This window comes from Cyprinodon tularosa, unplaced genomic scaffold (assembly GCF_016077235.1).
Source record: "Cyprinodon tularosa strain WSP-4 unplaced genomic scaffold, ASM1607723v1 ctg1205, whole genome shotgun sequence".
NCBI classification, from domain to species: Eukaryota; Metazoa; Chordata; class Actinopteri; order Cyprinodontiformes; family Cyprinodontidae; genus Cyprinodon; species Cyprinodon tularosa.
The window spans coordinates 100,472-116,480 of NW_024038010.1; the positions used below are offsets into that span (position 1 = coordinate 100,472).

A 16,009-nucleotide genomic window follows, 5' to 3' on the forward strand; every position below is an offset into this window, starting at 1 on the left:
ATGCTGCTTGAAATATCATCAAACCTGTGGTTAATTGGTTTTCTAGAAATGCTTGTTTACAAAACCAATAGTTTGTATCAAACGCCGACTATGGCACTACTTTAGGGGTCTGAAGCTTATTTCTTCTGGAACCTCATGTTGTTAGACCAAGACGTTGTTATATTTTGTGATATTATTAGAAAAAAAAAAAAAATTATTCTAATAATATAAATATTTGTTTGCATGTTTAAAATACAATCTGTTGACTCAGTAAAAAGGTGCGTCCCAGAGATTTTTAGTTTTTTTTAATTGCAAAAACAAAATCTCTCTTTAAATTATTCACTGCTTTGTGATGGTTAAATGAAGAAAAGTAAACAAATATTAAATACTGACCACTTTTGCAAGTCAACTCAAAAATGCTCTTTTTCCCTTATATAGTTTAAATGTAACCTCCTGAGAAACCTTTTTGATCCTAACAACAAAAAGATTTGCAGTCAAAACAGAAAACAAAGAATTAGTTTTTTGTAAGTTGCTTTTACAGAAGAAAAAAAACAGTTAAGCAGTAGCAATAAACTACTATGAGGTGCCCCCAGGGACACAAATCAGAATTAACTTGCATATACACATATTAAATTACACTCCTCCATATAATATACTGAAAACCTCACACAAACACTAGTAAAAAGCTCTCACATAAACTAGTGAAAACATTGACCTCTTATATAATCTACTCAAAAGCTCTCATACAAAGTAGTGAGAACTGTTCATATAAACTGGTGAAAAGCTTTACCTTTCATGCACACTACTAGAAAGCTTTCATATACACTATTAGAAAGCTCTCGTATACACTATTAGAAAGCTCTCATATACACTACTAGAAAGCTCTCATATACACTATTAGAACGCTCTCATATACACTATTAGAACGCTCTCATATACACTATTAGAAAGCTCTCATATACACTACTAGAATGCTCTCATATACACTATTAGAACGCTCTCATATACACTATTAGAAAGCTCTCATATACACTATTAGAAAGCTCTCATATACACTATTAGAACGCTCTCATATACACTATTAGAAAGCTCTCATATACACTACTAGAATGCTCTCATATACACTATTAGAACGCTCTCATATACACTATTAGAAAGCTCTCATATACACTATTAGAACGCTCTCATATACACTATTAGAACGCTCTCATACACACTACTAGAAAGCTCTCATATACACTATTAGAACGCTCTCATATACACTATTAGAAAGCTCTCATATACACTATTAGAACGCTCTCATATACACTATTAGAACGCTCTCATACACACTATTAGAAAGCTAAAATATATGGTCCCCCTCCTTTAATTTAGGCAAACATTGCTCAAATATCACCGAATCCAGATGGTTTGTTGTTGATGAAGAGAGGAATAAACACAGTTTAAGATTTGCAGCTAAATTAATTTGTTTCTATATTATGGAACTGCTATCAGGCACTTCCCATCATCTTATATCAGTAATAAAAAATTATAAATACAAATTTGGTATTTGGTGACTTGACTTTTATTTCTGTCAGGCTGAAGTGAAAAAACTTGGAAAGAGACTGATTGTCTTGGCGTTTAAAATAACAACACAAAACAGCATAAGAAAACCGCATTTATTTTTTTTATTTTACAATTTTGTAAACAACAGCGGCTGATTAAACTAAATGTCTCAACCTTGTATAATTTTACGACTTTTTATTTAACCAAGAAATGATCCGAAAGGCCTGGGAAATGATCAGATCCGCTTATCTGGCTGCAATGCGCGGCGCGCTCCCGACACAGGTGGAACAGATTTTCACATGGGAACAGAATTTCGCACAACACCGGAAAAGGATCTCTGTTGAAGCAAAAACATAAAAAATAAAGTCGAGTAATGCCCATGCTTCTGTGAGTTGTTTAGCGGATAGCTGAGCATGAATCAATAATTTTATTTGATACAATTTCGGCCGGAGATAGCACAAAATGTACGGAGCTAGCCAGAATGACCTCCGTTTAAAACAACTTCCGGTGTAATGACGGTCCTTCCTGTTTCACTGAAACACCTTCCGTTTCAACTGAAATCCGCTAATAGCTTTTCAGTAGTGTGTATGAGAGCTTTCTAGTAGCGTGTATGAGAGCGTTCTAATAGTGTTTATGAGAGCGTTCTAATAGTGTATATGAGAGCGTTCTAATAGTGTTTATGAGAGCGTTCTAGTAGTGTATATTAGAGCTTTCTAATAGTGTATATGAGAGCTTTCTAGTAGTGTATATGAGAGCGTTCTAATAGTGTTTATGAGAGCTTTCTAATAGTGTATATGAGAGCGTTCTAATAGTGTATATGAGAGCATTCTAATAGTGTATATGAGAGCGTTCTAATAGTGTATATGAGAGCGTTCTAATAGTGTTTATGAGAGCGTTCTAATAGTGTTTATGAGAGCGTTCTAATAGTGTATATGAGAGCTTTCTAATAGTGTATATGAGAGCTTTCTAATAGTGTATATGAGAGCATTCTAATAGTGTATATGAGAGCGTTCTAATAGTGTTTATGAGAGCGTTCTAATAGTGTATATGAGAGCGTTCTAATAGTGTATATGAGAGCGTTCTAGTAGTGTATATGAGAGCTTTTTAATAGTGTATATGAAAGCTTTCTAGTAGTGTGTATGAAAGGTAAAGCTTTTCACCAGTTTATATGAACAGTTCTCACTACTTTGTATGAGAGCTTTTGAGTAGATTATATAAGAGGTCAATGTTTTCACTAGTTTATGTGAGAGCTTTTTACTAGTGTTTGTGTGAGGTTTTCAGTATATTATATGGAAGAGTGTAATTTAATATGTGTATATGCAAGTTAATTCTGATTTATGTCCCTGGGGGCACCTCATACTACCCTCCAGCAGCTGAAAATGCTATGTTTAATTCCACACAAGTAGAACTCATGGAGGCATAAAACAGTAAAAACTATCAAAAGAGAAAAAAACAATGAGACCAGAAAAAAAAAACTCTTAAAAACCGAATAAAAGTAAAAATATAACTGAAAAAAGCTGTGATTCCTTTAGTCAGTGGCTTGTTTAGGATTATTACGCTTTTTACCATCCTATTTCCCTGAATTTATAAAGTACAGAATTGCAAAAGGATATTTTGCGTTTAAGATAAAGAACTGTCCCATTTCCTCAGGACCAGAAGTAGCAGGATAATAAGTTTGCATTTGTTCCTTTAGGGATGTAATTATGCATTATCCTCTCACAAAGAAGAATCAAAATGTGAGATGAAAACGTACAATGATAACACTTTATATTCCCCATACTGGAATGATTTTGCTCCCACGGCATCCTCTATTACACCAAGCTACAGTTTGCATATGAGGGTAAGAAAGCCTTTTTTACAGCTTTAAAAATATATTACACTAACAGTGTGGATCACTGTTCTGCTGGTGCAATAAAAATGCATTAAAAGTAAAGTTGTGATTTGAAAGTTGTGATCTTCTAAGTCTGATATGCAGTAGTCAATCTTTAATGCCAAGACTTTACTCCAAAGGTGCTTAGCAATTGCTGCTGCTACTGCTTTTTTTTCTCAAATATTTTAGGATTACCAAAATTGATTTGGTAAAATTCGTTGACAGAGCTGAAAAATGATGCATGTTAGATGTTGTTAGAAATGAAAAGGTACTTATATGTTTGATCCAAGTCTCATTTTAAGAGGTACTGTACTTCTACTAAATACCAAAGAAAAGTATTAAAATATCCATGCTGGGCATAGAGAAAGACATTTCTTAGCAGAATATAGCATAAATGTATTCTAACAGCAATGTATCTGTTAAATTGAAGCCTCCACATGAGCATCTACATCCTTATAGACCTACTCTAAAACTAAGTGGACGTTCAGAGAGGACTGCGCTTTGGCTTTTGCAGCTTCAATGCTTTGGAATGACCTGGCTCAGCACATCAGACAGGCCTCTTCTCTGACTGTTTTTAGACCTCTTGTCAAAACCCACCTCCTGGCTTTGGTTTTTAACATCTAGCAAGACAGTGGGCTTAATTTTATTTTATCCTTGTATTCCTTTTATCTTTTACCCAATTTGTTAATTTGATTGTGTGAATGTTATTTTTACCAATGTTTTAGCTGTTTTTCTTTTTTGTTTTTTTTGTCTGTACTGAATTTTGGTCAGCTGTTGTTGTTTTTAAGTGCCTAACGAATAAAATTGGATTGGATTAAACAATTATGTTAAAGTAATTAAAGATAATTAAGTAGCTGCCAAAAACGGCTGTTTTTTTTAAAGAATATTTTGTTTTGAACATCTATCAAACTCTTCAAGTTATAGTTAGATTTTCCTATCACTTCATTGTTACCTGGACTAAACAAGAGTGAGATTGTTTTCACTATTTTGTTTGAAATATTTGCATACTCAGCTATACCGTATTTAGTGATCAGCTATGCATGCTTTACAGTCCTAACTTTTTCATTAGAACAAAAGACTCTATCTATTAGTCCATAGATATTTCTCATGTAAACCAGTGTTAATCACTCTATTAATGGAATCGACCATTAAAGAACTTTTAAGTAAAACACGATCAGAAAAGTGAGGAGAAAGCAGCAGAGAACTTGATTACATCCTGTTTTTTGTGTTAGTAGAAGCCATTGAATTACTGAGATTTGTGACCTCACATAATTCATTTATAATAAAAATGTAATATATTTAGGTATAAAGTTTTAGCACTTCTTGATTAAGAGAAAAATACCTATTCATCTGTCATTTAACATAAAAATGTAAACATATAATTTATATTTAATTTTAATATAAAAAAAAAAGCTTGATTCTGATACAGATATTTTTTTATTCACCATTTTAAGGTTTCTCAGTTATATAGACAAGGGAGGTTTCAATAGGAAAGAAGGAAAGTTTTGTTTATACAAAGTGGTCCAAACTATTATTGTCATAAATATGGTGTGTGGCCCCATCTGTCTTCAACTCTACATCTCAGCTCTAGCATATGAGTGTTTTGGTTTGATGTCAATGCTTCTTTTTTTAAAAGAAAAGTTAATATCAATCTTTGATATTGTTTATCAAAACACACTGTAGGTTACAAAAACATTTCAAGTTGGTTTTAAGTATTATGTGTCTTATATTTTATTTAAAAAAAACAACAAAACAAAATGAAGGAAAGCTTGCAGTGGTCCTCTCTCAGCATTTCCATGGAGAACCTTAGTCCTTTGATGTATTTTTATGGAATACATTCTATACAGCTGACAGCATAATTTAATAAACCATCAATTATTTTCAGACATAGTGGCTTTTTACATGTAAATACATAATCAAAAGTATAGAGGACAATCTTTATTTTCCGGGTGGATCATCTAAATAAGTGCTCCTTCTAATTGTCAATCATTCTGGTGATATGTTAATGTAAGGCCATCCTATGTGCACGTCCTGGTAGCTATCTTTTTCTGTGCATCTGCACTTTCAGCCGCCTATGTGTGGTGAGCTACAGTGTCAGACAGTCAGAGAAAGCTCCCCTTTCTCACCGTGGTTCTTTGAAAATGGCCAAGGGTCGTAAGAGAAAAAGCGTCTATGAAGTGTATGAGAAGAAAATTATGGCCTCAGAAGAAGCAGATATATCCCAGAATGTTTTGCATGGAGAGCTCTCCTCACAAAGCATTATGGGATTTGTTGTCACAGTGGTCTGCTGTCACCATAGTCTGTCGCTAACCGACAGCGGTGACTAATAACAAAGATGGCGCAGGCACCACATGGTGGAGGCGGAGTTACATGACCAAAGGAGCAAAAAACAGTGATCATCTGCCTGAACAGTCAGTTAACTGATTTGTTATAAAGTTCACAAAACAATCCCCGCTTTATGTGGACACAGTAAGCCTGTATGAGATACGAGAACAGCACAATTTAAACAGGGTGTGCACGCACATTTTTTTTTTCTCCCCAGTCTCATTTTCATGCACAATAGTGAAAGAAACTGGAATGCCCTCGAATTTGTAATGATTACTTTTTCAGGCATTAAAAAACTGCCTTTGTTTGTGTGTACAAGGGGCTCTGGATTGTGTGTGAGAGATAATGAAATAAATTCTTATGAACAATCAACTTGTTCATGTTTTAAAATATTTTTTACATTGAAAATTAACTTTTAAAAGGATAGACCATGACAGTTTTTTTATATTAAATCTAGTTTAAATAGACTGGTTTTAGATGTATGACACATAGTTTCATGTGTTTTAGTGCCAACCTACACTGCTCAGTGCCTGTAATAACACCTGTAGGGGGGGGAGGGAACGTGTCTTTTTAAAAATGCTGCTGACATTGCCTTAGCATTTGGCATGGTTAGCATGGAGGCTCCTACCCAGCATGAAATGGCCGTTGATGATCTGTTTCTGACTCTTAGTGACAAAACACTTGAGCCCAATGCTGCAAAGACAAATGAATTATCCTGTGTGGACAGAGACAGCAGCAACTACTTCTCAGCTTTTTAACCATTGTCACCATTAACTGAGAGCTGGTTGAATGGATGGAGGGTTTTAATATCTCAGGACACAGACACCTGTTTGTCCTTCCAAATATGCTCTGGCACAATTTATTATAAGGCCATCCAAACACCATCTTTTCAGGAAGCTGAGGTATTTGAACAACAGCAAAACTATTAACTTTACTGGTCACAAGTCAAATCCATTATCACCTTCAGTTTAACATCCTGGTAAAACAACATCACCAGCAAACAGAATATAAAGCAAAGAATAAATCAGGCTAGAAAAATGATTAGAGAATCACAAATGTCACTGCCCTATCAGGAGTGAAGCCAAGCTGATCATAAAGGAACTATCTGAATCTCCATCACTCATTCAAACTCCTTATGCAGTTATGCTTGACGCTGCCGCATGTATGTCCTACATGGCACACAGCTTTGATACTCTGCTCGGCATTTCTACCTGTACCCTAATAATCAGGCCACAAATGGCCAGCTTTCAATACTATGAGGATGAAGAAAACACAGCTGTTCCCAACTTTTTTAAAGTTGTCTTTGTGTCATCAAAGAGTGACAGGAAATTATTACTGAGACTTTTCACAATCTTGTAGTGAGTATTGCTAATTATGGGCTTAATCACTTGATGTCTCTGGAAAACCCATCTCCAGTAGGAGCTGTTGCTCGTCCACCATGTTTTTCTGTGCTGAGTAGTTCCGATAGCTGTGGTGAGGAAAATCTGAGGGAGGAGCTTGGAAATTAAAATTAAATAATTTGGCTGCGCAGACCTCGCAGGGGTATCAACCAAAAATCAAGCTTAAATTCCATTGGCCTGGAAAAAAAAAAAAATTACAGTAAAAATATCTTTAATTTCAAACACATTTACAACCTTCTGTCATGGTTTTGGTTATATTGTCCTTACTTTGCTCTATGTTTCCTAGTTTTATTGGTTTAATTCCTTTTTTGTTGTAATTTCTAGATGTATGTTAGTTCTCATATTTTTCTGTTGTCCTCTGTTGCCCTTGTGTGTGTGTGTGTTCCTTTCCCCTTGGCTCCCTCGTTGTCTCATCTCACACCTGCTCCTTGTCAGCTCGTTAGCCCTCCCTTTGTCTCTGTCAGCTATATATGCTCTCCCTCTGCTCTCACTCTTTGTTGGTTCCTTGTTGTTGCTGGTCCTGTTGTCGCCGTTGTCCTCTCACCTTGTCTCTCTCTGGCTCCTTGTGCACGTTTCCCTTGATGTCTCCGTGGTTCTGGTCTGAGTTACATTTTAGTTGGATTTTGGGATTTTGCCTCTGTTATTAGTGTTTTAATTAAACTACAAGAATTCACCTCAGCCTCTCTGCCTCTGCATTTTAGGTCCTCTAAACCTCAACCAAACCCTGACACCTTCAACACCAGAACGATTTCATTAATTAAACAACTTGTTTTTTGAATCAATATGTCTATTTTAATAGTTATTGGTGTATTTTGCATTTTATGTATCTATGATGATGTGGAGTCCTGTTAAAAACAATTTTCTTTCATACTTGTCAAATAAAGTCTTAAGTCTTGTATTATTATGCTACAGCATATAACTGTTTTGTAAAAGGATAAAAAAAATCAGCATGTGAACATGTCATTTTAATGTTTACAGCATCCTGCATTATAACTACATCTTTGTTGCTTGTAACAAAACATACTGTGTGAAAATCAAGTAAAATTTGGGGTGGTATGAGGATTTCAGTTGACCATACAGCTTCCTCTGTATTGAATAAAAGCATAGGGTGGGGCATGTGAGAGATCCATCACAGATGAAGGCCATGTTGAAACCTTATCAGCCTTAATAGGAAGTGCCAGTCCCTGAGGAATCTATGTATATATTGTCTATGGGTATGACTTTGACACTACAATTACTTCAAAGGTGGTCTGCTATGTGTGAAAATGTATGCTTTCTGCATTTGGGTCGGACTGAGGCCAACTTGTACCAATACTTGAAGCTATCTGGACCACCTCAGCAGAGTGGGATCTCAGTCCGGTTATTTGAACCGGACCCCATTTACTGGTCTTTACCTGCATACATTTTCAGAATCAGAATCAGAGAGGGAAACAAACTCTGGTCCATTTAAAGTGGACAAAATGTTGCAGTTGTGAATTAAACTTACACTGTGTCTGCAGAAGGTAATAATAGGATGTGTTTGCAAATTTGTATCTAATCTGGTCAAACAAAAAACACTTAAATTAGAAGGAGCCTGACTTTTGCTCCATTTTTCTGAAAAAGGTTTGACACCTGTCCTGGATTCTTTGTTAACTCTGTCAGCTCCCACTTGAGCAATCTGTAAATGGAGTGCTAATGATTTTAAGCTCCATGGCGATCCATCCGCATTCCAAGTCAGCTGCATCTCAATGACCAACCTGTTGTTGCTTTTGTTGTATACGCTATGTGTAAGGCTTTATCCTTCATAATGTGTATGCTTATGTGATTTCTTTGCAATGAGCTCAATTGACTGATAAAATTATATAGTGCTTAACAAAGCTGAGGTGACTAAAGCACTTTTTAGTGAAAATACAAAAAAGAAATGAACGAGCTGCAACTGTTTGGTAGCTGAAACCACCCTCTTTAATGATGGCTTTTACCACAAAATGGCTTCCTTCACCCCTCTTTCATGTGTAATATAGTTGTCCGATTTCTCCAAAATAGGAATCAGAACAGTCCTCCCTGCACTGGTTTACTGTTTTTATTGTTTATTAATAAGACTTTCCGTACACTGATTCTGATATTGAATATTACTTAATTATTACTACAGGGACATTTTATTTTTACTGCCTTCTTCTTTTAAGAATAATTGAACACAGTTGCAGTTCCTGATACAGGTAGTGGTCTGGAATGTCTCTATAATCAGGTGCAAGAACCAGACAAAAGAATACTACTTATCTTTTAATTGCGTCCCTATCAGTTTCTATAGCTTTTTTGCATGTTGAATTTGTGTAGGTCCACACTTCTTGCTATTAAGAAAGGGGACTCTAATTGACATGCTTTATGTGTGACATCAAATTTTAACTTGCCTAGAAATTTGAGTCATTTCCTACATGACTGGTTGGGTGGCTGCAGAGGGAGAGGCTCACTCAGAGTGCTATTTAAACAAAATACCCCTAATGAGGTCTAATATTTTAACAAGACTTCAGTTATTATGCATAAAAAAAAAACATAACCAATTGGTCTATAGACATACAACAACACACACACACACACATATATGTGTATATATATATATATATATATATATATATATATATATATATATATATATATATATATATATATATATATATATATATGTGTATATATATATATATATATATATATATATATATATATATATATATATATATATATATATATATATATATATATATATATATATATATATATATAGAAGTGTTTAAAACAGGTGTGAACTCAAAACTCAAGTGCTGCCTACCTACCTAACGACCTACCATGCTTATGAAAAAGAACTTCATTATCTTTGCTATTTTCTAAGCCTAACATTATAGTGCTTTAGATGAGAACACAACCCAGAGTGAGCTGAGTAACTAAATTAATAAATATAATTACATGTAGCAATTAAATGCAACATGGTAAACTTGTATAAATTTAAGATTACTTGGCTTATACTATTAATTTAAAAGAATAAAGATATTAAAAAACAAACCACATCCACACAATAACTCAGGTTAAGCTTTATAAGGTGTATGTGTGTGTATATATATATATATATATATATATATATATATATATATATATATATATATATATATATATATATATATACATATATATTTTTTTATAAGTTGTATATATATTTTTTTTTCTTTTTATAAGGCCTATATATAATTTATAAGGTATATATATGTGAATATATAAAAACTAACTTTAAACAGTGCTGTAGAGTTGAACTGTACCACTATGCTAATCAGTGTTGGACACTATATACTTGTTAACATTATAAAGTAGTAAAAGATTATTTTTCAGCTGGTACTATGGCAACAATATTTATTTCTGTCCATTCCTGGGCAGCAAAAAAAAAAAAAAAAAAAACGTCTAATGTGAAGCCTTCATGTAATTGTTCCACAGTAAGCTTTTAAAAAAGGTTGTTAGAATCATATACGTGGAAATTTGAAATGAACTTTTTACAGTTTCATGAAAAAAGAGAAGTTGTTCAGCACAGCTAGCTAAGTAGGTTAAATTTTTTAAAAGGAAATGAAACCATTTGGGTCCTTTTGGATTTACAGAACTGTTGAGAGGTTTTAACTATTTTAACACAGAGGCATTGGATTCAGACACTGTATGATTGGAATTTTCTCTTTTTTCTATTTAAGTCTATCTGGAGCTTTAGAGAAAATCTTATAAGAAACAGTAGCACGAAAATGAAAAAAAATATCATTGTTGGAGCCTATTAAGAATTGGATTCATTTATTTTTTGCAAAATTATTAATGTTAAAGATCTAAGGTTGTGTGAATGGCAGAGCTATTGTTTATTTGTCTATGTATTGGTTTGGCTTTGACCCTCCTCCTTGTCAGTCCGCCTCCTGCTGAGATTAACAAGTAGAAGCAGCTGATGAGGTGGATCTGATTGTTTGTTTGAAGGAGTGAGGAGTGCAACAGTTTTTTCACACACATCACTTAACTTTATATTTGAATTTTTTGTAAGTCAACTCTGAGAATATTTCTGTTATTTTTTATAAGTAAAGAAAACACCCCTTTTTTGAAACAAGAAAATTCTCCACGAGTGCTTTTTGTTTTTTGAGTCGAAAAAACTCCTCCTAAGACTACTCTGGCAATTTTTGATTTTTTTGGAAACTTTTTTGATGCAAGAGTAGCCGTAACAATCATGAAGCGTCAAACAGTACATTTTCTGGGAAAGATGTGCAGCGTGACTGCTGCAGGAGAATGATTGTCGACCTGTTAAAAATGTGTAGATTGTCTCAATATTTACATGTGCACATCACATGTTTAGCACAGAGCAGGAGAAGGGGGTGAAATCAGTGCTAATGAGAAAGTTAAATATTGTGTAGAGAGGATTACCTGTTAAATGAATAATTGTTGTAGTTTACATCTTTGAATATTCTGAGGTGTCAGAGTACTTTCCCTCTTTGTGAAAAAAACTAATACTAATTATGCCTCATGACTGAAGAAGAATAAACCAAGGTGATAGCAGCTGTAAATCTATGTAGGACTGCGGAGTTGGATATTCTAAGGCTACGTTCACACTGCAGGCATTAAAGCTCAATTCGGATTTTTTGTGTGAAATCTGATATTTTGCGTGGTTGTTCACATTTCCAACTATTTGCGACTTATATGTGATCTTCTATGTAAACTGCACTCATACAACTTAAGGACGCAATCAGGTCACAAGCGAGCGTGCTCTGTATTTATGGAAGGAAGCATGGATTTTAGAGCTAAATAACATCTTGCAGTCTTGCATTTCTTTCTGAACCTCAGTCTGTGATTTAACAACACAATCTTTTCAGGAACGTTCATTATCGCCTGCCACGGTTGTTTTTCTTCCTTCCTCTGCGTAGTAAGACACAAAACATTGACCTGGGTGAAGTATTAATGGGGTTCAGGTCGGATGAAAGCAACTTGGCTGCTGAGACACAGGTCGCATTTGGAAAGATCAGATATGTATCGGATTCAGGACCACAAAGCCTGGGTTACATGGAAAAAAATTGGATATGTGTTGTTAGACTGTCATGAAAAGATCAGATATAGGTTGCAAATCAAATTTGGGTCACTTCAGGCTGCTGTCTGAACATAGCCTTAGACTGAAGTACTGCAGCTTACCAGGCGTTATCGCTCTGTAACACTGAAGACAAGACAAAAAATTTGTTAGTTTAACTTTAGCTGAGCAGATATTTTCTAATCCCATTCAATTATTACCATGCATTTTATATGGATAGTTACCAACCAGCTCCACATGCAACAAGGGGATATCTGGTTCTATAAGCAGCCACTGTTGGTAGACAAGAAGTGGTTCTAAGTGCCAGAGCAAGCAAACAGAAGTTAGGTATTCGGTTCTACTGAGGAAGAGTAGGATTAAGGAGTGAACCTAAGTATTTAACAGAAATATGAAAATAGAAAAATAAATATTACTGTATGTCTATAGTAGAAGGCACTTCCAATAGCAATCTAAAAGCTCCACAGTTTGAGTAGCTTCTACGTCAAATTGCTCTTTACCAACCAGCTTTTTTTTTCTCATTGAGAGACGGAGTGCCTGAATTTCTTAAACTTAACCTTGTTATGTATTCATATGCTTGACTGTTTGAATTTTTTTTCAGTTTAACTGTAAATAAAACCATGTATTTCAGTACAGCAGTGTGGCTTGTTTGCCTCTCAAGAGCACATGCTGTAACATTAAAATCCAAAAAGGCCTGCATTTTTACACACGTCTCCTTCTGCTAAACCATATCTACTTTGCATTCAAAACAAAACTGTGCTTGCACAGGCAACTAGGTTTTATTCATTATTTGGCTGAACCTCTGTCTCTTTGAAGCAATGCTACAGGGTACTTCTACCAATGACATGATCTCTTCAAAGATTGTATAACGCCAATTGCATGTATTCATTTCTTAACTCTAATAACAGCTTAACATATTTTTCTTTTTACTGTTTTATATCTGAGATCAACAGGGCAATTGTTTCACAATGAATGCAGACAGATCCACTGGTCTGCAGATGGATACACAAACAGCTCACTGGTGGGACAGACGAGCAACTAATTAGCCACAGAGACTCATAAAAAAAAGGGTGTTAGAAAAACATGCCAGACTTAAGTTATCAAAAGAGGGTAACAAGATAGCTCCTCACAGGCTGACAGTCAGACAATTATAAGGAAAAGCTATAGCAAAAACAGATGCTTATAAACATGTTAACCCGACTTGTATGACAGATGCAAAAGAAGCCCCCACGTTAGTTAGCAAGAGGAACTATAGAGATGAACAGATCTCCCTACAGACCTACACTTTCTACACAGTGGGAAATTAATTTTTTTGGTTATTCTTCAAATGTTGGGAGCACACTTCATGGAACCACGAGAAATAAAAACAAGACATAGAGTGTAAAACTACATATCTACATTACATTTAAACTCAGCCCTCTCTTTATAAGTTACATTATTTCATTTTCTTGTTGATTCACACAGCAAATCAATCAGTCAAATAAATTAAACACATGTAGAGGGACTTACTAAAAGTTTAAACAAAACATTAGAATGGAGGAAGAAAGAATATGACATAGTTACTAGTGCTAGAAAGCTTGGTCTGTATATTTTTTAAACTGCTGAAATACTGAAATTATTCTCAGCCATTTCTCAGGTTTAAAAGAAATAAAAAACAAAAAAGAACACAACCACTACACAGCAATTGTGTGGATAAAAGGGTATTTTTAGTGTAAAAAGAAAATTGACAGATGGGTTGGAGATGATAAAAAGGCAACCGCAACTCGAATAAGCATCCATTTAGGCTAAAGTATGCAGAAAACAGCTTCTAATTGCAAAGAACAAATCTTGAAGGTAAGAGCGTGTAGATGCAAAAGACCACTCTGGTTATCACTCATATCAGCCAACAACAGGAAACGTTTTCCACACAGGCTCACACATTTGAAGCACAGTGCCTGTTTGTTTGTTTTTCCTATTGGGCATACTCTTTCAGCTTGTCATTCTAGAAATTCAATCTCTCCAGGAAATAAAGATGGTTGTGGATCATTTACATTTACAAAGCTACTGAGGGTACATAGAATTCATGCTTATAATATATATTAAGTAATAGGCTTAATTGTTGTATTTTTGCTTACCGTAGTCACTCTCGTAAAAGATGATAAACTTTTGCCAGTGAAACTCTGAGACGAGGGTCAGCAGGACGTCATTGATGCGAACAGGTGGACGGGCAGCCAGAGTGTAGCTCTCTCCATCTGGGCTGGGGTTAAGTTGGCAGGCAGTGCGAGGTCCACCATCACCATTTCTTTGGATGAAGAGGTGTGGGATGTGCATTGCATCAGTAAGAGATTGCAAGGCGCTTGCGGCTGCGCAACCCGTAGATGTAACCAGAGCAAGAATCCCCTGGTTCATTAATTCACATGCTGCAGAGAAGAAAATAAACTACAGTTAGAAGCACAGGATACATAAAACAAGGGGCATCAACTATGTATCAATTACCAGAATTATAATGCACAAGATTTTAAATGGCATTTTAAAATGTCCTTCATGTGTTTCCAGATGAAAAACCAGGTTGACCAGTGTTTTTCAATTTTCAGCAATACGACTATAACTGATGGTTTTGTCACAGCAATTAAAAGAAAAGATTAGAGGCATCTGTTAAATTTCTTGTCTTCAGCTTCAGGTAACTTCAGATGTTTAAACAGATCAACCATATGCCTGAAGTCCTTGATATTTGGAACCGTCACAAATTATAAAAGGATTTCAAGGAATTAATGCAAACGTTGGTGTCCTACTGATGTAAGGAGAGGAGAAGTAAGAGATCAGCATTGGTCTCTAAGGGATGAATAATTTTACAGTGCTTACTCTGTAAAACTTACATAAAATTATTTAAATTTTAAAGGAGATTTTTAACACCCGCATATATTAAGGGGTTAAAACCTAAGAGATGTCTCTTCAGTGAATCTACACAACAGAATTAAACTTACTCTTTCTAGTTTTGTCTAACTAAACAAACAATTAAAAATCTTGTTAGAATATAGCAATACATAGGAAGGAATTACACCACAGTGCCAAAAACGAAATTAATTCTTCTTAAGTTAACAGAAAACAGAGTATAAACTGTAGTCTACTCTGTATGGATATGACTAATTTATAATGGAGGGAAAAAATATGTACAATTTCAAAACTTCTAGCACTCTCCCTCCCAAAAACTCAATACAAAAGTTCCTGGTTAATGGAAAAAGTTAAAGCTCCCTACCAGTTCTAGAATAGAGTTCTAGCTTGGTAATTTTGTTTTCACCATTGTAGATGCAGTGGAAACACATAGAGCTCCTAATGGTCCCAGAAAACAACCCTAGTTTCTGTGGATGGTTTCTGCAGGTGGCTGGCTATTTTTACAACAGCTGGCTAGGTATAGGTGTTAGGTCTATTAAATTGAATTGTTACAAGGAATTATTAAAATGATTGTTTGTAGTTCTTAAGCTAAGGCTGTTACAGTTTTAATTTAAATGAAGCACATTCAATTGATAAATTAGATGCAACATTATGCCTGAATGGATATTGTAGTCATTAGAAAGACAGTTCAAATATCTGTGGCTGTTTCTACACAAACCTTTGAGATGGAGATTGCTTTTACTACAATCTTTTCTCAGCAAAGAATATGAATCAACATGTGGCAAGCACTTTTAGTCACATTTACAATATTTACTGAAGCACAAAATAAGAAACGACGGTGGCCTAGGATGCAGGAGTTCTTCCTACAGTACAACTGCAGGGTTCCTGGTTACACCACATTGCAACCAGCATTGAGGTGCTACAGCAAGACACTACCTGCATTGCTGACCGACAGTGATC

At 35.0% G+C, this 16,009-nt stretch overlaps 1 protein-coding gene across 1 annotated transcript in view; it reads right to left on the reverse strand.

Moving 5' to 3' along the window:
- The window catches only part of LOC119776387 (glutamate receptor ionotropic, delta-1-like), a gene marked incomplete at its 3' end in the record, with an annotated part of 113,750 nt that extends 99,177 nt beyond the window's left edge, over positions 1-14,573 (reverse strand). The window contains exon 1 of the mRNA XM_038274781.1: positions 14,293-14,573. Within this exon, the coding sequence (XP_038130709.1) occupies positions 14,293-14,566 (274 nt within the window). The remainder of the gene's footprint in view (positions 1-14,292) is intronic.
- Between the last annotated feature and the right edge of the window lie 1,436 nt (positions 14,574-16,009).